The 22,699-nt window shown below is 44.7% G+C and overlaps 1 protein-coding gene across 4 annotated transcripts in view; it reads right to left on the bottom strand.

Moving 5' to 3' along the window:
- Positions 1 to 22,699, bottom strand: part of cgnb (cingulin b) — a 151,354-nt gene that overhangs the window by 30,267 nt on the left and 98,388 nt on the right. For all 4 annotated transcript variants that reach the window (XM_048620358.1, XM_048620361.1, XM_048620359.1 and 1 more), the window contains exons 7-15: positions 22,371 to 22,509; positions 20,901 to 21,113; positions 14,165 to 14,313; positions 12,916 to 13,057; positions 9,798 to 10,010; positions 7,427 to 7,633; positions 6,323 to 6,427; positions 3,640 to 3,792; positions 1,033 to 1,203 (exon numbers count right to left, since the gene is read on the bottom strand). In XM_048620358.1, the coding sequence (XP_048476315.1) occupies positions 1,033 to 1,203; positions 3,640 to 3,792; positions 6,323 to 6,427; positions 7,427 to 7,633; positions 9,798 to 10,010; positions 12,916 to 13,057; positions 14,165 to 14,313; positions 20,901 to 21,113; positions 22,371 to 22,509 (1,492 nt within the window). The remainder of the gene's footprint in view (positions 1 to 1,032; positions 1,204 to 3,639; positions 3,793 to 6,322; positions 6,428 to 7,426; positions 7,634 to 9,797; positions 10,011 to 12,915; positions 13,058 to 14,164; positions 14,314 to 20,900; positions 21,114 to 22,370; positions 22,510 to 22,699) is intronic.

Below are 22,699 nucleotides of genomic sequence, written 5' to 3'. Positions count from 1 at the left end.
GCATTCTGTAATCCCTCTTGATTTAAATAACAACCAGCTCTGCTGTTTTTCCCATGAAATCCAAAGTCAAATGAATGTAACAATTTATATTGCAGGAGAAGTGAGCTGATTAGTTGAGGTACTGCCATGCAGAAATTAATAGGGAGTTGCTCCAGGAATAAGGAAGTGCGGGGAGATGAAGAAACAAAATAAAAGGAAGAAACGCCCAAGACGAATGAAGGTCCCAAACTTTGCCTTTGCTAGTTTTGTGCTTAAATAGCCTGGGCATGTGGTCCCTCTTTTAAAGAGGAAAAGGTTTCAGGGAAACAGAAACTTGTGCAAGTTCATCTGGAGATGCTGAAGCACAATGGTGGTTTGCCACATTTACCAAACTGATCCCACCTTTCCTTTCTCCTCTGGTACCATGCATGTAGGGGACATTGCGAACATGGACTTCCACTGGACTGGTTCACACTTATGCTTGTGGTGGTTGACCACCACTTTCTGCAGCATGACTCTCCAAGATCACCTTCTGTTCTTACCAATCAAGTGGATTTGTAGGATTCTAAACAGGCTGTTTTACTCAGCCTGTTTGGCCTCATTACAAATGCACCTCCCTTGGTCACCAAGTCCTGAAGCAAGACTTGAACCTAGATAGTGGGAATCTGGAACTCATTGCCTGTGAGGATGGTAGAGGTAGAAACCTTCATAACAGTTTAGCAGTATTTAGATGTGCTCTTGTAATGTCATGTAAGGCAATGGGCCAAATGCTTGAAAATGGGTTTAGAATCATTAGGTGCTTGTTTTTGACCAGCCCAGACTCAATGGGCTGAAGAACCGTTTTCTGTGCTGTAGATCTCTAGCACATGACCCATTGCATCCCAAGACCTCCAATGCAGTTCTACGTACTTATAAATAACCTGGTTTGGCTCAGAAGGGGCTGGCCCTGAAATAAGCGTGATTCCTGCCATTGCTCAACATCAGACTGCAATTCAGCCATGTTCAGGAGCATATTCGCAGGGATCCACGAGGAGCGCAAGAGAAGCAGAGTACCTCATCTTGTAACCTCTTGATGGTCGCGTTTGCTTTTTCCAGCTCCAACACCCTCTCCTTTGCTTGCCTCTGGTGATCCGTTAACTCACGACGTGACTTATCCCGGTACTCGTCCAACTGGGACTGCAGCATGACCACAGAGTTCCCTGACTGCTTAGAGACCTCGTCCACCTGTAATGGGCAAGAGAGAGAAAAATAAATCAAACAAAGTGCAAGTTACTGCTGTTGGAGAAGGACTTCTGGCCAGTTAGTTTCCAACTTTCTCCCCAGATGTCCAACATGGTCTCACCAGAACAGGACCAACAACCTGAGAGGCTGAGAGCTCAAAACCCCACTGTGTTACAGGGTGGAATGGAGTTCCAGAAACTCGTGGGCTGGCATCAGGAAGGACTGCATAGAAATTACAGCACAGAAAGCCGGCTGAGCTACAGCAGTGTGTACGATCTACAAGATACACTGCAGAAATTCAATGCTCCTTAGACAGCGCATTCTAAACCTGTGAGCTCTGCCACCCAAAACGATGAGGGGAGCAAATACACAGGGTCACCATGCCCTGCAAGCTCCCCTGAGCCAAACATCCTCCTGACTTGGAAATATAATTGGCTGTCCCTTTACTGTCACCAGGTCAAAATCCTGGAACTCCCTCCCAAATGGCACTGTGGGTGCCCCTGCACCACAGCACTGCAGTGGTTCAAGGTGGTGACCCACCAAACCCTTCAAGGGGCAATTAGGGATGAGCAACAACTGCTGGCCCAGTTAGCAACATCCACATTCCATGGATAAATGAATAAATTAATAAAAGTACTGGACCGCTATTGAATTCATGTTATAGATTGACTAGATGGCTTGGTTGGTAGAGAGGCAATGATGCAATCAAAAAGGAATTTCTGCTTTTCTTTCTCTTTATTACCCCAACTTTTCTATCTCAACAGATTAACTGGCTCCTTCAAAAACTATGCATGGGTATCATGAGAGCAATCGTCTTCTTGTTTGCTGCATTGTGCTATAATTTTAGGCTGTGGTTTGTAGTGGTAAAAAGGGTTTAGTCACAATGTGAGGGATGACTAGAAATAAAAAAGGACCAGCTACCTCAAACAAATCCAACTCTTTCCTCATTCGACTCCGACTGGCTGGGTGACACACCAGTCCAGCAGCCTGCCTTGACTGGTCCAACAAGCCACTCGGTGTTAAAAATAACCTTGGGCAATGTTGTCATCACCTTCTCAGGGCAACAGTGAATGGGCGTTTTGCAGGTGTTGCTCACAATTAGATTAGTCCAAGGGGTGGCTCATTTATTCGCCTAGAAGGGAACAGCGAGGCCAGTGTTTGTTGTCCATCCCTTACTGTCTTTGAATTCAATGACATCTTGCTAGAGCCGTTTTGGAGGATTAGTTATGAGTCAACTGCATCGCTTTGGGTCAGGAGTCATGCATAGGGCCAGACCAGGTAAAGTCAGCAGATTTCTCAAAGGCATTTAGCTCAGTCCTTTGAGTATAGGAGTTGGGACGTCCTGGGGACGTCATGGTGAGGTTGTGCAGGCCAATGGGGAGGCCTCTCCTGGAGTGCTGTGTCCAGTTCTGGTCGCTGTCTTAAAGGAAGGATATCATTAAACTGGACAGAGTTCAAAGAGATTTACCAGGATGTTGCTGGGTATGGAATGTTTGAGTTATAAAAGAAAGGATGGGGCTTTTTTCATTGGCGCATAAGGAGGTTGACAGGTGACTGTATAGAGGTTTCTAAAATCATGAGGCATTTAGGTAGAGTTAACAGTAGGTGTCTTTTCCCCTAGGATTTCAAGGCTTTAAGATTTCAAGGGGGACATATTTTTAAGGCGCGAGGAGAGAGACTTAGAAAAGACAAGACATGAGGGGCAAATTATTATTTTTTTTTTAAAAACAGAGTGGTTCACGTGTGGAAAGAATTTCCTAAGGAAGTAGTGGATGCACACACAGTTACAATGTTTAAAAAAGACACTTCGATAAGTACATCAATAGTAAAGGTTTGGAGGGACATGGGTCAGAAGTAGGTAGGTGGGACTCGTTTAGTTTGGGATTATGGTCGGCATGGACTGGTTGGACTGAAGGGTCTGTTTCCAAGCTGCATGACTCTATGATTCTAAGGGCATAAGTGAGCCAGATGGCCGTACATGTGCACAAGCATGGTGGGCTGTCACTTTAAGAGTCCGATGATGAGGTGATGACATAGTTGGCCATTTTGGGTGGGGAAACAGCTCAGTTTAACCTTGCTGCCTGTAGAGTGAACATCTGCTTAAAAAAAGCTACTGCTATTTAATACTTTGGCTTCCTGATCCTTCTCGGGAACTTCACACAGAAGGGTCATTTTTCCTTATAGCAATCAATAGTGGTCACTATTACTTTCAGATCTTGTTGACTGAATTCTAATTCCATCAGCTGGGGGTGTGGGGGGGCTTGAACTTCCGCATTAGCCTTGGCCTCTTGGATAACTAGACCAGAGATGTTGGTGCATGATACCACCCTCCCACCCAGTGGCAGGAAAGCAACAGCCCCTGCTGAGCTTCTCCAAAAACACTACACAGGAATTTGCTCATGATGTTAGAAACATCATGGCCTAGCTCCAGCTTCTTACCTCTTTCTGCAACTTCTCAATCATTTTGTCCAGCAACCTCTTTTGCTCCTCTAGCTCGTTCTTCGCCTTCCTCAGCTGATCCTTCTGTCTCATCTCATCCTGGAAACGCTCATTTAACTCCTGGTGGTCTTGGGTCAGCCTGTTCAGGTTCCGCTATTTATTGCGAGGTAGGTGGACGGGAAATGCAAATAAGCAAGGGGTTACTAACAGAGATGTGGAAATGCTCCAGTGGTTCTGGTGCTCAATAAACTCGCACACATGCACTTACACATACCTCCCATTGGCAAAACAAGCCAGGTTCACAATGATTCCACATTTTACCAAAACATTTAAACTAGGTTAATTTAATCAAGATGCCCCTGTTGTAAAGTCCTGATGGAAAAAAGAAAAACCCAGCCTGGAGTTATAGGTCATCCACATTGGAGGGGAAATCATAGCACTAGTAATCTGATCAACTTTGGTTGTATAGTGAAAGGTGGTCAGTGGTGTCACACTGGAGAGCCCAACTCCTGGGTGCAAAGGGATCTACCAGAAAGGCAGATCAGGTTGATCCGATAGTTGGATCTAAGGAGCACTCAGCATGGGGTTTAACAATAAAACCTATACGTTGCCAAGTACCATCTTGGCCATGAGTAATAGGTTGGGTATTCCAGTTGTCACTGGATGGTCCAGAGACACACTTCCAAATGGCTCAGAGGATCCAAAAGGATATTGGGCTCCCCATGAGGTCACAAACCTCACCGTCCCCTTGTGGGGAAGGAGCACATCTCCAGCTCCCCCTCTTGGCAGCCAGGAGAAGAGGATGTGTGCCTTACACGACACACGTCTCTCATCTACATTGGCCTCAAAAGTCTTGTCCCGAAGGAAGGACCAAGACACTCAGCCCACCGCCAAATTAAACTAGCTATCTTCTCTTGTTATGTATGGCATTTTGTATATGGTTAAAGATGTCAGTTAGCTGGACAGCTGGCTTGTGATGCAGAGTGATGCCAACAGGGTGGGTTCAATTTCCACACCGGCTGAAGTTATCATGAAGGACTCTCCTCAACCTACGACCCTTATGTTAAACCACCACCAGTCATGTCTCTAAAGTCAGAGCAGCCCTGGTAGGATGATGGTGACTTTTCGTATGTGGTTAGAAAAGTTAAACATTCCTCGAACAACTCATTGCAACAATGGGGCAGCCAATAGGAATGATATATCAGCATTAGAAGCAATGCAGAGAAGAATCACTGGGTTGATCTCAAGTCTGGAGGGATTGTCTTAGGAGGAGAGGCTGAGTAGGTTGGGGCTGTAGCCCTCCTTCTCAACCTCGCCCCCTTGCATGAGGTGTGGCAACTCTCAGGTTAAACCACCACCATTCATGTCTCTCCAATGAGAGAGAGCAGTACTGTGGTCCTCTGGGACTATGGTGATTTTACTCACTGGAGTTTAGAAGAACGAGGGGAGACCGCATTGAAACATACAGGACTCTTACGGGACTAGACACAGTAGACGGGGAAAGGTTGCTTCTTCTTGTGGGAAGAGATTCAGAACAGAGGGAGTAATCTCAGAATAAACAGTCACCCATTTAAGGCAAGACTTGAGGAGGAATTTCTTCTGAGGGTTGAGTGTCTGTGGAATTCTTTACCACAGAGGGCTGTCAAGTCTGAGATAGACAGTTTAAAAAAATCAGTAAAGGAGTTGAGGTTATGGGAAATTGGAGCTGTGGACTACCAGGTCAGACGTGATCTGATTGAACAGCAGAGCACACTTGATGGGCTGAATGGCCTACTTCTGCTCCTATGTTTTATGATCTCGAGGTTTACACTCAAAACTGTGACGGAGTCCCATGAATGCAAGAGGTCTGCATGGCGCAATGCAGGACATTGGGTTACAACAGCCGGTGGGTGGGAATGGACATAGGAAACCTCATGAAATTTTACAGATGCACAATAGAAAACATACTAACCAGGTGCATAACAGCCTGGTATGGCAACTGCTCTGTCCAGGACCTTAAGAAACCACAGGAAGTTGTATGCATAGCCCATCACGGAAGACAACATCCCATCCAAGAACTTCATTTACACTTCTTGTTGTCGTGGAAAGGCTGTCAACATCATCAAAGGACCCCTCCCACCCCAGTAATGCTCTCTTCCCTCAGGCAAGAGCAGATTCAAGAATAGCTTCTTTTCTGCCTGTATTAGACTGCTGAATGGACTCTCCAACTTCAAATAAAGTTGATCTTGCTTGTGCACCTCATGTGCAGTTGTAACCTCGTAAGCCTTGCTCTAAACACTCTATGATCTGTATGTCTTTGTTTGCTATGATCTGCCTCTACTGCTCGCAAAACAAAGCTTTTCACTGTACTTAGGTACATGTGACTACAATTAATCAAACAAAAATCAAATCAAGTCAGAGGCCCTGGTGTCTGCAACATTCCCTCTAAGAGTTTGACGAGAATGCCAAAATGTTCACTTCCCACTTCTTCCGCCACTGCCATGCCCAGTCCTCGGAGGTCAGTGCAGTGGCTGGAGAAATTGGAGGGGATTTAGGTGGACTGTATAAACAATGACTGAATGAATGGCAGAAAATTAAAAACTTCACCACCACAAAGTACTGAACCCACAATAGAAAACAAAACCTTGGGGAAATATCTGTGGGAAGCAGCAAGACTTTGACTGGGAATCTCTGTGATCTATACCTGTGTTTCTTCCAGGCGGTTTTCCAACATTCTCTTGGCTACAGCCATCTCCTGTTCCTGCTCTGTCGCTTCTCCCAGAGACAGTTCCACTTGCTTCCGCTCCGCCTAGGATAGATGTGGAAGAGTCATGTTACATATAAATACACTCAACACCGAAAGAGGAGGAGGACATTCAGCCCCTTGAGCCTGCTTGCGTCACACAATCAGAGCGTGGCTGATCTGGATCTTAACACCACTCAGCCATCATAGTCCGGTCACTCTCAATACTCTCACCCTTAACAAAAAAAAGCAGTTACTCAGCCCCTGGTTTGAAATTTTACAATATTCCTGGAAAGGTTTTGCGAAATAATGTTGACAGAAGAATGAGCATAAATTAAGCAAAATGGGGAAAATGAGAAATTCCACTGTGGTAGAAGAATATTGATAGAGTTGGAAAGGGAGATATTTATGAAATTAATATTTTTAACGAAGGCCACAGCTATATTTGCCTGGGACTGACGATCAATATCCTACTGTGAAATTGCCTCCAGCTGGTCTTATGGCAGTGGCTGGTGTCTCTGCCTTTAAGCCAGAAACTCCAGGGGCAGGTTCCACGCCAGGACTTAACAGCCAGGTCTCTGACATGGGTAAATGGGTCAGTATCGACCTGGAAATCCTTCCGACACACCTACGGCAGGCGGCAAGAGCGGGAGAACACGTCTGGACAGCCACATTTGATGAGGAGTTGTGCCCCTCGAGCTATAACTTCCTGCTTCAGGATGGCAACTAATTTTCGGCTGGCAAAGAGAATTACATGTGCACTCTGTCTTTGCTGCATGTGCCTCCCACTGGTAGATGCACTAACAACAAGATGACAGATTTAAGGTAACTGGCAAAAAATGTTAAGACAGTGTAGGGTGCAAATGGTTTGGGTCTGAAATATACTGCCAGGGAGCATGGGGGGGGGGGGGGGGAGGTGAGAATCACTTGAGTCAAGAGAGAGAATTGGACTTTTCCGAATAAGAACGTGCAGAGCGCTGGGAAGCCACAGGCGTGATTGGCTGAGTGACCTCCTTCCGCACTGTAACTGTTCTGGGATTCTAGACTTGGGAACCTTCTGATTACCTCCAGCCTGACCACCTTGTCCTTCAGCCATGACTCGGAGCACTTCAGTTCCTCGATCAGGTCCCTGCACTCTCCCATCTGGAAGTCCATCTGCGATACCTTTCTCTTTAGGTCCTCGTTGTCCTGCTTCAACTGTTTCAGAGAGGAGTCCGCTGCTTTCATGGCCTGCTCTGTGGCTCCCTTCTCATTTTCCAGGTTTAATTTATCCTGAAGTACAGTGGAGGGACGAAAAGAAAAGTTAGTTTTCAAGGGAGCATCACGAATGTAGATAGCTGGTTAAAAGACTGCTTTGTTCTGCCGCTGGACTCTCACTACCCTTATAGGGTCTTAGTCATACAGCACAGAAACAGGCCCTTCAGCCCGTCATGTCTACGCTGACCAACAAACACCACCCTCTCATTCTAGTCTCCTTGCCATAGGGAGGATGTTGTGAAACTTGAAAGGGTTCAGAAAAGATTTACAAGGATGTTGGAGGGTTTGAGCTATAGGGAGAGGCTGAATAGGCTAGGGCTATTTTCCCTGGAGCGTCAGGAGCTGAGGGGTGACCTTATAGGAGGTTTATAAAATCAAGAGGGGCATGGCTAGGGTGAATTGCCAAAGTCTTCTCCCCAGGGTGGATGAATGCAAAACTAGATGGCATAGGTTTAAGGTGACAGGGGAAAGATTTAAAGGGGACCCAAGGGACAACTCTTTCATGTGGTGCATGTATGGAATGAGCTGCCAGAGGAAGGGGTGGAGGCTGGTACAACTACAACATTTAAAAGGCACCTGGATATATGATCAGGAAGGGTTTAGAGGGATATGCTCCAAATGTTGACGAACAGGACTAGATTAATTTAGGATATCTGGTTGGCATGGACAAGTTGGACTGAAGGGTCCGTTTCCATGCTGTACAGCTCTATGACTCTAATATCTTTCACCATTTACTCACCAGAGAAATAAAAGGATTGTACGCTATTTAATTTAGTTATTTTAAAAAAAGAGCAATTTTCTGCAGTTTAAGTAAGAAAGCTAATCGTGAATGTCAGATTTTTACTTACCTTTCATGCTAACAAATGTCAAAAGCAGTAAAAGTGACTAGTTTAAAAAAGTGCTGTCACACAGTGAGCGGTTCCGGTCTAGAATGTACTACCCGACAAGGTGGTGAAGGCAGATTTAAGCAAAGTGTTTGAGAGAAAATTCGGCAGGGGTTATGTGGGGTGCAAAGCATTCACGAGGTTACTTAGACCTCATAGAATGACAGGAGCAGGAGTCCCTTGAAGCCTGCTCTACTTATTGTGTTCTTAGAAATGTCCGATCTCAAGCATCCCTACTACTTGCAGTCACAATTGGAGGGATCACCTGGAGTACTGCATGTGGTTTTGATCCCCTTACTTAAAGTGGGTCGGGTTGGGGGGAGGTGGGTGGATGTAGTTGCGTTGGGGGCAGCTCAGAGGAAGCTTGCTCAATTAATTCCTGAGATGAGGGGCTTGTCTTATGAAGACAGACTAAGCACTTTAGGCCTAGACTCCCAATAATAGAAGAATGAAGGAGATTTAATTGAGGTGTACAAGATGCTAAAGGGTGTTGACAGTAGACGTAGAAAGGACGTTTCCTTATGCAGGACGATCTACAATGAGAGGTTGTAAGTTTTGGGATAACAGGTAGCAGATTTAAAACAGTGTTGAGGAGAAATTACTTCCCTTAAAAGGGTTGTGAATCTGTGGAATTCACAGCCCTAGAGTGCAGAGTGTGCTGGGACATTGAGTAAATTTAAGGAGTATTAGTAATGAGTTTTAATTAGTAATGAGTTGAGGGGTTACAGGAAGCACGCAATTAGCATCATCGGGTCATACAGCACAGAAACTGACTTATGGTCCATGCCGAACATAATCCCGAACTAAGCTAGTCCCACCTGCCTGTGCGTGGCCCATATCCCTCCAAACCTTGCCCATTCATGTACATATCCAAATGTCGTTTAAACATTGTAACTGTACCCACATCCATCACTTCCTCTGAAGTTCATTCCACACACAAACCACCCTTTGTGTAAAAAAAAACTGAGAGAGAGAGAGAGAGACAGAACGAGATGCGGAGCACTGGAAGGAATGAACATGCCCCACTCAGTGACAGTGACCATGAAATGATCATTGTTGTAAAAATCCACCTGGTTGACAAATGCCTTTTATAGCAAGGAGGTCTGCCATTCTTACCCCAAAGGGCCTGCATGTGACTCCAGATGCTCAGCTACGAAATGCCTAGCAAGCCACTCTTGGTAGCCACTCAATACGTACCAATAGAGCTACAGAAGTTGAACCACAGTGTTTCAAGGTGATGGCTCTCTACTGGCTTCTCGAAGGACAATTAAGAACAGGCAGCAGGTTAAACCCACCTTTGACATAAGGTCACAGCTCCTCTTTAGCATATCCACTTCCTTCTGATGGCTGTGCTTCAGTTTATCGAGTGCTTTACTGTGACTGGCAGCCTCTTCGTTGAGTGTTCCTTTCAGTGCACTCAGTTCCTGCTCCTTACGTTGCACAAGAGCTTCCTGATGCTCAATGTTACCAGCCATCTCCTGCAATTCTTTCTTGGCTGTAGCCAGCTCCTGAAACAGAGAAGATTTGGTCACTTTTTATTGCATTGAATGCTGTGAGGTATCACTGCCCTTGGTACTTTGCAGCTGTTTTAACTATCCAACCTTCCCTTCCTCTAAGGCTTCTGAACTCACTGAAGATAATTCGTGGCTTACAAATTCTGAAGCAGTTTAAACTGGAGGATGGACCATAAATAAAAATAAAGAAATCTATATGGAAAGTTTCCCCGCTGAGACAAGGAAACTCTCCCCCTCTAGGGAACTGTCAGCACAAACAGCAGAGATGCACCAAAGGTTGATAAACACACAAGAGAAGAAGGTCAGAGTGTTGCTGAAGAGGAAGGGTCATGAATCTGTGGAATTCACTTCCCCAGAGTGTGGGGGAGGCTGGGACATGGAGTAAATTGAAGGAGATAGACATTTTTAATTAGTAATGGGGTCTGGGGAGCAGATAAGAAAGTGGAATTGAAGTTGAAGTACTCAGGCCTACAGCCACTTTCACGCACCAGACCTCTAGCTAACACCGCTCGTGACCCACAGCCATTGCCACGCTCTCCGTGATGCCGTCACAATTATTGCCTCTCTCTCCAGAGGGTAAGTAAAACAAAAAAAAAAAAACGAGAAAGAGAGAGAAATATTCTCCACAATGGCGGACTCTGGATTTCCAGGATCGAAAGGGCTAACTCCCCAGGGGACTTGTGGATACTGTAGTCTTGTGCCTGTTCAGATTTCCAGCATCCAGAGTATTTTGTTTTTATGAATCACTTGCCTGTTCCCCCAAACTGGCTATTCTGATTTGGGAGCGAAACCAACAGCAGGGTAGTGAAAGGGCCTAAGGCTCACCACAGGATTGATACCAGACTAAATGTGACATTGAACGATATTAAGAGCAGATGACTAAAATCCTGGTCATAGCAGTCAGTTTTAAAGATCATCCTTGAAGATGGTCCATTATCTTACGACACGGGGGAAAGAAAAATGAAATGTCAAGAATACAGTGCTTTCTCTCACTCTGCATCCTCTGCCCTGTGCCCTGCACTCCGCTTTCCCTCCCAGTATTGAGGTCAGCCAGGTAGACCTCAGAATATGAGCTCCTTGATTGGACAAGGTTAACTGCCCCAATTAGTGTGTGTGTCCTGGCTGACAGATATAAACAGCAGAGTCAGGGGCTCTGCTCACTCTAGGAGCTGGCTCTGAGCTAGCTGAGTCAGTGTCATGGACTATGCACATGTAAATAAAGTGTGTCTTTTCTTGTTCTTTCAGGAGCTGGCTACAGCCAAGAAGGAACTGCGAGAGAGGGTTACAGTGTTAGTGAGCATCAGGTAGCCAGAAGGAAAAACCTGAAAGCTCTTTGGCACATTGACTTTGGAGCCATGCAGAAACTGATCCATAATGAAACATCCAGGTGCAGCAGTGGGTAGGGATTGCTAGAGGGGAGGCAATGGCCTGGTGGACTATTAATCCAGAGACCCAGGTTACGTTCTGCAGATCCAAGTTCGAATCCCACCATGGCAGATGGTGGAATTTGGATTCAGTTTTTAAAAAATGTGGAATTGAGTCCAATGATGACCGTGAATCCATTGTTGATTGTCAGAAAAACCCATTTGGTTTACTAATGTCCGTTAGGAAAGGCCAATGTGACTCCAGACCCACAGCAATGTGGTTGACTCTTGACTGCCCAATGGGTAATTAAGGACAGGCAATAAATGCTAGTCTAGCCAGCAATACCCACATCCCATGAATGAATGAATGAATGAAAAAAAAAAATTGTAACCAGGAACACACTCACTCTCTCCCAACTTGGCAGCAGGAGGGGGCTTGGTGGAACATTCAAATGCCTACTTGGCTGAGTTCAAGGACCACTAGCTTTAGAGTTAAGTGATGCCTCCCAGAGTTGAACAATCTTCTGATCAGCAGGTACCTGGCCATATTTAGATTAGGATCATAGAATCCCTACAGTGTCAAAACAGGCCCTTCAGCACAACAAGTCCACACCGACCCTCAGAGCATCCCACCCAGGCCCATCCCCCTATAACCCAGCTAATCTACACATCCCTCAACACTACGGGCAATTTTCCATGGCCAATCCACCCTAAGCTGCACATCTTTGGACTGTGGGAGGAAACCGGAAGAAACCCATGCAGACACAGGGAGAATGTGCAAACTCCACACAGACAGTCGCCCGAGGGTAGAATCGAACCCGGGTCCCTAGCGCTGTGAAGCAGCAGTGCTAACCACTGAGCCACTGTGCTGCCAGTGCAAATGTATTTGACAGGGTGTCGAAGAACAAGGCTAAATGAATTATAATGATATATTTCAGACCATAATAAGATCATAAGGCAAAGGAGCAGAAGTACACCATTCAGCCCATCGAGTCTGCTCCACCATTCAATAAAATCGTGGCTGACCTGATCATTCTCAACTCCACTTTCCTGCCTTTTCTGATAACCCTCGATTCCATTATTGATTTGAAAGTTTGAGTACCCCAGCCTTGAACACACGATGATCAGGCCTTGACAGCCGACTGCAGTAAAGAATTCCACAAATTCACTACCATCTGAAAGGAGACATTTCTCCTCTGTCTTAAATGGGTGTTCTAAATTAAAAACAGAATATACTGGAGAAACTCCGCAGGTCTGGCAGCATTGGCAGAGAGGGAAACTGAGTCAACTTTTCAAATTCAATATGACTCTTCTTCAGAGCGCTCAGCATCTGCTTTGCCATGTCCCCTAAGAATCTTGTATGTTTTGATGAAGTCTCTCTCATTCTTCTAAACTTTAAGGAGTACAGGCTGAACCTACTCAACCTCCCATCATAAATCAGTTCCTCTGTAGAATTGATGTACAGACACGCAATCTGAAGTCCTTGCAGCAAATAAACAACCTCAATTTAAAAAGTAATCAGATTCTAAACATACTTTTTTAAGGGACTGGATCTCAGTACTATCCACTGAGGTCCGTTTCACATGGTCCACCTCATCCTGCATCACTGAGTAACGATCTCGCAAATCCCGCAGCTCCTCGTCGAATTCCTCCTTCTCCAGTTTTATCTGCAGCAGTCTGGGATTGGGAATAAGTTGGAAAAACAAAATGATTAGTTTGAGTATCAAGCGTTTGGAGCAACCTCTGTAATCATGTACCGTCTGTGCTTTGACCTCAGCATCCACCTGATCAAGTGATTTAAATAAACGATCCAGAGGAACGTAGGTGTGGCTCAGTGGGCAGCAACCTTGCCTGTCAGTTACTAGGTTCAAGTTGCACTGCAGAAGCTTACACAGTATTTCAGGCATCAGTACTGTGCTGAGGGAGGGTCAGTGCTGAAGCTGTAGTGCACTGTCAGAGGTGCCATTTTTCAGAATGCACATTAAACAGATGTCCCTGTCTGCCCTCAAGAGGTCATATAAGATTTTATTTATAATTGTCACATGTACCTAGCTACAGTGAAATGTTGCGTTTTGAATGCAGTACAAGCAGATCATACCATACAAAAGTCCATTAGGACAGTAGGACAGAGCGAGGAATGCAATGTTACGGCTGCAGAGAAGGTGCATAAAGCGCGAGATCAACATTAAATTTAAAATTTGAGAGGTCCATTCTGAAGTATGATAACAGCAGGAAAGAAGCTGCTGTTGAAATCTGTTGGTATGTGTGCTTTAGCTTTAGCACCTTCTGGCTGATGGAAGAGGTTGGAAGAAAGTATAACCAGGGTGGGAGGGGTCTTTGATTATGCTGGCTGCTGTACAGATAGCATGGCTGCTAATGGAAGAAGCGAGGTCTTAAGTGTGTGTCATTCTTCGGCCATCATTTATCCTGCAACCAACATAATTTTAAAAATAGATTATCTGGGTCATTATGGGAGTTTGCAGTGGGCAAACGGATTGGACATTTCCTCCATTACAGCAGGGTAGCACAACACTGGGTGTAATACACTTTGGGATGTCCTGAGGTTGTGAAAGGTACCACAAATAAAATGCACGCCTTTCTCTTGTCCCAGGTCTGAGAATGCTGCATCGCCTCAGCATTCCACTGGATGGCAGCTCGGAGCCGATGCTCAAATCCCAGGAGGCGCATGAAGACACAATCCTCTCCTCTGCTTTTCACAAGGATGACTGGGAATCAATTGGAACCTTCTCCCCCTCCAAACTGTGCACTAGAAACTCAACTTACTCCTGCTTGGTGTTGCGTAGCTCCTCGCGGTTTTTCTGAAACATCTCCTTCCAGTGCACGGTCTCCTCGGTGCTCTCCTCCAGCTGTTTCTGCAGGTTGCGCATCATTGAGTTTATCTTCTGCCTCTCAGACTCCACATTCTGCTGCGTCTACATTTCCAAAAAGAGACATAGAGAACACTTAAATCACTGCAAAGTATTACTGTGTCTTAATATAGTGTCTTGTAGGCGAATAAAACATCCCAAAGGGTTTCATAAGACTGTTGTACAGGTAGTTCTGCTATGTGTTTTGTTAATGCAAATTGGCTGTAACACGATTGATGAATAGTGAATGCTATTTGGATAACGCGAACTTTCTACTGTACAAGTATAGTGATTTGCCTACCACACGATTTTCGATAGCACGAGGTCACACAAGAACACAACTATCACATTATAGGAGAACTACCTGTAAAATAAAACTGGACATCGAATCGGAAATGGTAGACGGTCAAAGCACGGCTAAAGAGTTAGGTCTCAAAGAACAACTTAAAAGGCGATATGATATAGAAATATAGTGGCTTAGGGAGAGAGTTCCTAAGCTTACTTTTGGTAAAAGGTTCAGAAGAAAAACAAAAACAATGTCAGAGTCCTCTGGCACAGAGACCTAATCCAATATGTGTCAGAGAGGTGACTGCGAACCACCTGGAGCGTTCGTAAAAGACTTCTTGTTCATACTGTGGAGCGTATGAACAGGAATAGTAGATAGGAAAAAACATTAGCTTGCTTTTAGTTTAGAATAATGGAAGATCAATTTTGGCTTGGAAAAATCCAGAGATTAAAATCTTTCAGGGCAGTTTTGGAAGTGATGTGGGTGAATATGGAAGCAAAAATAGGTCCCCTCTGAGCAAAGAGTTGAGGACAGTACAGGGAAAGCTCACTTAATACTTTAACAATGGTAATAGGGTAAGGAATACAGGCCAAAAGGTAGGTATAAGGCCACAGATCAGGCATGATCTCACAAAGGTGGAACAGGCTCAAGAGGCTGAATGGCCATGCCTGTTCTTGTGTTCCTAGCTTGCTGTAAAAGCTTAACTCGTGAAACGTCCCGATCAGAAGCATTCAGTTAGGAATCAGTAGAAAAGAGAGGGAGAAAGTTTACTGTGTCGTGAGAATTCGTGCAAGACTTTTTTTTTTTTTTTTTTTTAAAAAAGAAAGTACGATTTTGGGTAGTGTTGTAGAACAGAGACACCCAGGGGTTCAGGTACATAATTCTTTGAAGTTTGCATCACATGTAGACAGGCTGGTTAAGAAGGCATTTAGCATGCTTGCCTTCATTGCTCAGAACTTTTGAGTATGGAGTTGGGACGTTATGTTGAGGTTGTATAAGACATTGGTGAGGCCTCTTCTGGAGTACTGTGTCCAACTTTGGTCTCCCTGCTATAGGAAGGATATTAAGCTGGAGAGGGGTCAGAAGAGATCTAACAGGGTGTTGCCAGGAATGGAGAGTTTTGAGTATATTGAGAGGCTGGATAGGTTGGGCCATTTTTCCACTGGAATATAGGAGGTTGAGACGTGGCCTTACGGAGGTTTATAAAATCATACAATGAATGGCAGGTGTCTTTTCCCTAGGCTGGGGGATTTCAAGATTAGGGGGCATATTTTTAAGTTGAGAGGAGAAAGATTTAAAAAAGACATGAGGGGCATTTTTTTTTTTAAAATACAGAGTGGTACAGGAATGAACTGCGAGAGCAAGTTGTGGATGCAGGTAACGCTACAACATTTAAAAGACATTTGGATAAGCACAACAATAAGGAATGTTAGGATGGATGTGGACCAAACATAGGTGGATGGGACTAGTCTATATTGGGATTATGGTCAGCATGGACTGGTTGGACTGAAAAGGTCTTTTCCATGCTGTATGACTCTTTGCAAGTAGACTCCACAGTTCACGGGACGCAACCAGGAAGGAGCAACTAATTGGAACCTAAAGATTTGATATGGAAGGATAAGTTCTCTGGATTTGACATACTGTAAGGTGATGTTGTTGTGTGTTTTAAGATCTTTCAACTGTGTTCCATATGGAGATTGCTTGCTTTTTTTCTTTGATGTGATAAACCTTTGTTCGTTGTTAAAGAAAATCTGCAGCTGCATATACTTACATTTCAGTGAGTGACAATCATTTAAATGTTTTTTCAAAAATGATCCATTAGTTTTCATTCTGTCCAGTAGTAGCATCAGCTGAGGTTGTAACCATCATCATTCTGAAAAGTTTGATAGGTGAGATGCAGAGAAGTTGTTTCCACTTGTGGGGGTGTAGGAGACCAGAACATTGAAAGGGCAACATCATAGGACAGTCACCAATCAATCCAATCAGGAATTCAGGTGAAACATCTTCATCCCAGAGAGCATGGAGAATGTGGGACTCATCCCAACAGGAACTGGTCGAAGCGAACAGCAGATTTTTGTTCTGATGTATTACTGTCATATGTACCTAGTACACAGTGTAAACTTCTGTTTTGCATGCAGCACAGACAGAACATACCATATAAAATGCATTAGGGTAAAAGAACAGAGTAAGGAATACAATGTCTGCAGAGAAGGTGCACAAAGAGCAAGATCAATGTTCAATTTAATATTTGAGAGGTCCACTCAGAAGTCTTAACAACAGAAGGGAAGAAGCTGTTCTTGAATCTGTTAGGGGCACATGATACAGCTTTTGTATCTTCTGCCACACTAGTGAGGTTGGAAGCAAATGCAACCAGGGTGGGAGGGTCTTTGATTATTTTGGTTGCCTTCCTGAGGCAGCGAGAAGTATAGACGGAGAGACACACTGAAGTGGAAAGTGGCGACATGGATTGGCGGATAGTGTGATACAAAATGAGGGGTAGGGGTTGGGAGGAATCTCGCATAGAGTATAAATATAGGCATGGAGGAGAGAGGCCAAATGACTTCTCCCGGTGAAGGCAGAGCCACATAATATATAGTTTGCCACCTCTCCTGTGATTTGAGAGATTATGAAACACATTACCCGTTCTTCCTCTCATTTGGAAATGATGCAACACTGAGCAGCTGCCACCCACATACTGAGGAAATAGGTGGTGTCAGTCGGGCATTTGAAGATGACCAAGTATGTGCTTAGCAGAGTCCTTCCGTTTACCTTTCTTGAAGATCTTACCCCATTCCGTTCCCAAGAGGCCTTTTTTATTAAATCGATGTATGTGACATACTGTCATTAAGATTAACAATGTAGCTTCTTTTCAACGCCTGGCCAAAAGTGTATTTCAGTTTGAAACATAATGACTGATGCAGTCACTGGAGTGGAATTAATCACCAGGACCGTGCGCCTCAAAAGAACTTGTTTGTTCACAGAGAATAAAAAGGGAAGCAATGCTTTTCACGGTCTGTCTGCCCATCCCCGACAGACAGTTCAACATCTTTTATGCACAAGAGTGGCCAATCCACGCCAGTCAGCATTTTCATTTTCCTCCTGCAACACAGTCTCTTATCCCAACTGCCTCCCAGACAACGGTCCAACTAAAACAATGGAGCTGCTGTCTGTCCTATCTGATTCAGAGTGATGGTCCCTGCAGAGAAGGGAGGGAGGAGGGGAACCAGATTCCGTGTAAGATCACATTTCAGTCAGCATGACCGTTCTGATGCAAGGTTTGGAATCATCAGCACACATTGCTCCTTGCAAACCTGCCTGATGAGGACATGGGAAGTAGTTCAAGTATTCCGTTCGGCCTGTCAAGCCTGCTCCACCATTCTACGTGACCATGTCCAATCCTGGATTTCAAGTCCATCTTGCCATCCTATGCTCTCCATATCCCACGACTCCCCAAGAGACCAAACACGTCAACCACAGCCTTAATTGTGTTCAGCGATGGGGTCTCCTTCTAGATCACAACCTTCCAAATCAAGAAATTCCTCCTCATTTCAGCCCGAAATGGCCAACCCCTTATCCTGAGACTGTGCTCCTGCGCTTTACATTCCCTGATCAGAGGTAACAAATCTTTCATCATCTACCCTACCAATGAAGCAGGCAGATGGGGATAGTGAGAGATCAAAAATCTGGCTGGTGGGAGTGTCATCTAAGAAAATGCAAAGATTTTCACCATGACAGGAGGAATAATGAGGAGAAAAAAAAAGGCATTTCTTAAATGGAGAATGATTGCAGAAATGAGGTACAAAGCATGTTCTCGCACACAAGTTATAAGAGGTTAGCCCGCAGGTACAGCACAAGCAAGGCAGCTAATGGAATGCTATCCTTTGTTACAAGAGGAATTAAACATTAAAGGAAGGATATTCTGTTTCAGTTAAACAGGGCATTGGCGAGCGCACATCTCAAGTATCTTGTGCAGTTTTGGCCTTCTTATCCAAGGAAGGATGTAAGTGTACTGGAGGCAGTTCAGAAGTTTACTAGCTTGGACTAATAGTTATCTAATGACAACTGGGCTTCTTTCCAATAGAATTTAGAAGAATGAGGTGTGATATGATTGAAGTGAATAAGATCCTGATTGCTCTTGGCAAGGTGGACTTGGAAAGGACGATTCCTCTTCTCGGCAAGTCCAGAACTAGGAGGTAGCGGGGGGCACTGCTTAGAAATTAGGGAATCATCCTTTTAGAACTGAGATGACAGGCATTTTTTTTTCCCTACAAGAGGGTTGACAGCCTTTGGAGCTCTCTGCCTCAGAAGGAAGTGGAGGTAGGATCAAGGAAACTTTTTAATAAAGGTGGAAGTAGATTGATTCCCTTGCCTATTAGGAATCTAAGGTTATTGGAGGTAGATGAGAATGAGGAATTCAAAACACAATCATGAGCTCAGCCATGGTCTTATCAAATGATACAGTAGGCTAGAGAGGCCAAATAATTTACTTCTGTACTTAGTTAATTTGTATGCAAGCCCCTTTAGATCATAGAGTTATACAGCACAGTAACAGTCCAACCAGTCTGTGCCGACCATAATCCCAAACTAAACCAGTCCCACATCGCTCCAAACCTTCCCCATTCATGTACTTATCCAAAGGTCTTTTAAACAGTGTAACTGTACCCACATACACCACTTCCTCAGGAAGTTCATTCCTCACACAAACCACTCTGTGTAAAAACGTTGCCCCTATTTCTTCAGTAAATCTTTCTCCCCTCACCTTAAAAATATGTCCCCAATCGTGAAATCCCCCACCCTAGCGGGAAGACACCTGCCATTTACCTTATGGATTTTATAAACTTCTTTAAGGTCACCTCTCAACCTCCCACCTCCAGTGAAAAGAGTCCCGGCCTATCCAGCCTTTCCTTATAACTGACGATCTCCATTTCCAGCAACATCCTGGAAAATCTCTCCTGAACCCTCTCCAGCTAATTAATAAATTTCTATACTGGGCGACCAGACTGGATACAGTACTCCAGAAGAGGCCTCACCAACATCCTGTACAACCTCAACATGACGTCCTAACTCCTGTACTCAAAAGGTCTAAGCCATGTAGGCAAGCGTGCTAAACACTTTAACAACCCTGTCTACCTGTAACACAAATTTCAAAGAATTACATACCGAACCCGTAGGTCTCTCTTTCTACAACACTACTCAAGGCCCTAGGTTTATAAAATTCTGCCCTTGTTTGTTTTGGTAAAATGCAATACTAACAAGATCCTTGGACATTTCAGCCTCATTCTTCTAAACTACATTGAATCATAGAACCCCTACAGTGTAGGAACAGGCCCTTTGGCTCAACAAGTCCACACCGACCCTCGGAGCATCCCACCCAGACCCATCCCCCTATAACCCACCTAATCTTTACATTCCTCAACACAACGGGCAATTTAGCATGGCCAATCCACCTAGCCTGCACATCTCTGGACTGTGGGAGGAAACCGGAGTACCCGGAGGAAACCCACGCAGACATGGGGAGAAGGTGCAGACTCCACACAGACAGTTGCCCGAGGGTGGAATTGAACCCAGGTCCCTGGCGCTGTGAGGCAGCAGTGTTAACCAGTGAGCCACCATGCTGCCCCAAATGTGAGGTAGTCTTTCATCTCTGGGTGGCTCTGAGAATATTGACTCAATTTAAGTCAGCCTCTCATCATAGGACGATGCTCTCAACCCAGGGGCTAATTTCCTGAACATCTGTCTAACATCTCCAGTGCAGTATATATTTTCTTAAATGTGGAGACCAAAACTGCACCCAGTATTCCAGATATAGTCTCAACAAAACCCTGTACAACCATAACAAGACCTTTTTTTTTTTTTAAATCCTGCACTGCAATCCCTTTGCAACAAAGGCTCACATCAGTTTTATGAATTTGCAAATCTAGCAGTGGACAAAGAAAATGCAGTCAGTCTAACTCAGCCTGGAATACATGCTGTGACCCAGCCTCCACTGCTCTCTAAGCGACAGAATTACAAAGGCTCAAAACGGAAATGATGAGATATTTTTTCTGTCAGAGGATCCTAAATGGGAGATACCTTATTCTGAAGCTATACCCCACCTTGCCCTAGATTCCCCCACAAAGGGGCAGCACCCACTCTGTCAAACCTCCTGCTCAGAATCATACGTGCGAGAGCAAGAACACCTCTGTCTTCTAAATTCCAACGGGTACGTGCCCAAACAGTTCAAGATTCCCTCGAGACAAACTCCTTCATTCCAGGAATCAGCTTATTGGTTTCCCAGTTTGGGTCTCCAAGCACAACATGTCTTAAAATCACCACAGCAAAACAGTGAGGGAGGCAGCTCAAAGGAAAAGAACATGTTTTCACCAACCTGTGACACATCGTCAAAATTTTTCCTGAGTTGTTCCATATCCTTCTGGTACTGGGCTGTAAGGTCTTCCATCGCCCTATCATGGCTGGACACTTCTTCCTTCAGAACCCCCTTCAGGGCCGTCAGCTCTCTTTCCTTCTGCCTCAGGATGTCTTCCATGGTTTGTTTTGCAGTGGCAACCATGTCCAGTTCCTCTTTCGTCCTTGTTAGCTCCTGTCAGAAGGAAGTAGCACTGTTGAAGGGATGGAGCCCATTCAGTCCTACGTGACCCCCAGCACTTCGGAAGAGTTAGCCAATTAATTTTATTTAAAATTCAATCATGGGATGTGGGTGTCGCTGGCTGAGCTAGTGTTTATTACCCACCCCTGGCAAAGGTGGTGGTGGTGATGAGCTGCCTTCTTGAAACACTGCAGTCCATGTGCTACATCCACAATATCATCAGCCCCAATCGCAGAACAATTACAGCATGCAAGGGGAACATTCAGCCCGATTAGAGAGCAACTGGCACCTAATCCATCCCAACCCTTTCTCTGTAACCCTGTAAATGAATAGTCAGCCAAACCCAGTTTGAAAGCCACCACTGGATAAGAACATAAGAATAAGACTAGGAGGAACAGTGTTCCATTCAGCCCTTCAAACCCATTAAATAATTGCTGATCTTATTTCAACACTACCTCCCTGCACTAACCCTCTCTCTCTTTAGATCTTTAATATCTGGAAACATGTTCATCTCTGCCTTCAATACTTGATGACCGAGCCTTCGTAGCTCTATGGGACAAAGAATTCCAAAAGACTCAGCACTCTGAAGGGAGATACTCCTCATCTCAGTCCTAAGTGGTCTCTTATTCTGACAGTATCTCTCCCTGGTTTAGATCCAAACCCCACCCATAAGCAAACACAATTTTAAAATTAGAGGGGGATAGTTTTTAACCTGTGGAAGTAAGGGATATAGCACAAAGGAGGGAGTTAGGTCACAGATCCACCATGATTTCACAGCCTGCACATGCTCCTTGTATTTCTATCAATATTCCCTGTGAGTTTTCTGCTGCTCTCTTCCAACCTTTTCCGTCAGGGAGAAGATACCGAAGCTTGAACACAAGCGCCAACAGGTTCAAGAACAGCTTCTTCCCTGTTGTTATTAAGACTGGTGAATGGACCTCTCTAATTGTAAATCCAGTGTTGACCTTGCTTTTGTGCACCTCCTGTGCAGTCGTAACCTTGTGTGCCTCACACTGTCCTATGATCTGTGTGTCTCGTTTGTTATGACCTGCCTGTACTGCTCGCAAAACAAAGGTTTTCATTGTACATGGATACACGTGACAACAATAAATCAAATCACTGCGCTGTCCTTCAAGGTCCTTGCTCAGCAGCGATGCCAGAAGTCATTCATGCATACGCTGATCAACATGCACAAGTTTCCCAGCAGCCGAGCATCTGCGCAGCTTAGAGGGATATTGGTAAGCCACGTACTGATAAAATCTCAGTGTCCCCACTGTCTGCGGTGGATTTTCTGCTACTTCTCAGCTCTTTGTGCATGGCAGCCATTTCATCCTGCAGGTCTCTCATCTCTGCCTCCATTGTCTCCTTCTCCATCTTCAGTTTCATCAGTCTAAGGGAAGGGAAGCGAAGGAGAGACAAAAAAAAAAAAAAAAAAAAGAACAAACCAGATAAATAAACTAGGAAGGGAGATGATGGCCTTATGGTATTATTGTTGGTCTGTTAACCCAGAACCCAGGTATTGTTCCAGGGCCCTGGGTTCAAACCCCGCCACAGCACATGGTAGAATTAAATTCAGTAAA

The sequence above is a fragment of the Rhincodon typus genome, chromosome 46 (genome assembly GCF_021869965.1).
Source record: "Rhincodon typus isolate 14 chromosome 46, sRhiTyp1.1, whole genome shotgun sequence".
Lineage (NCBI taxonomy): Eukaryota > Metazoa > Chordata > Chondrichthyes > Orectolobiformes > Rhincodontidae > Rhincodon > Rhincodon typus.
Note: the sequence above shows the minus strand (reverse complement) of the source record. Positions and strands in the feature narration are given on the sequence as shown.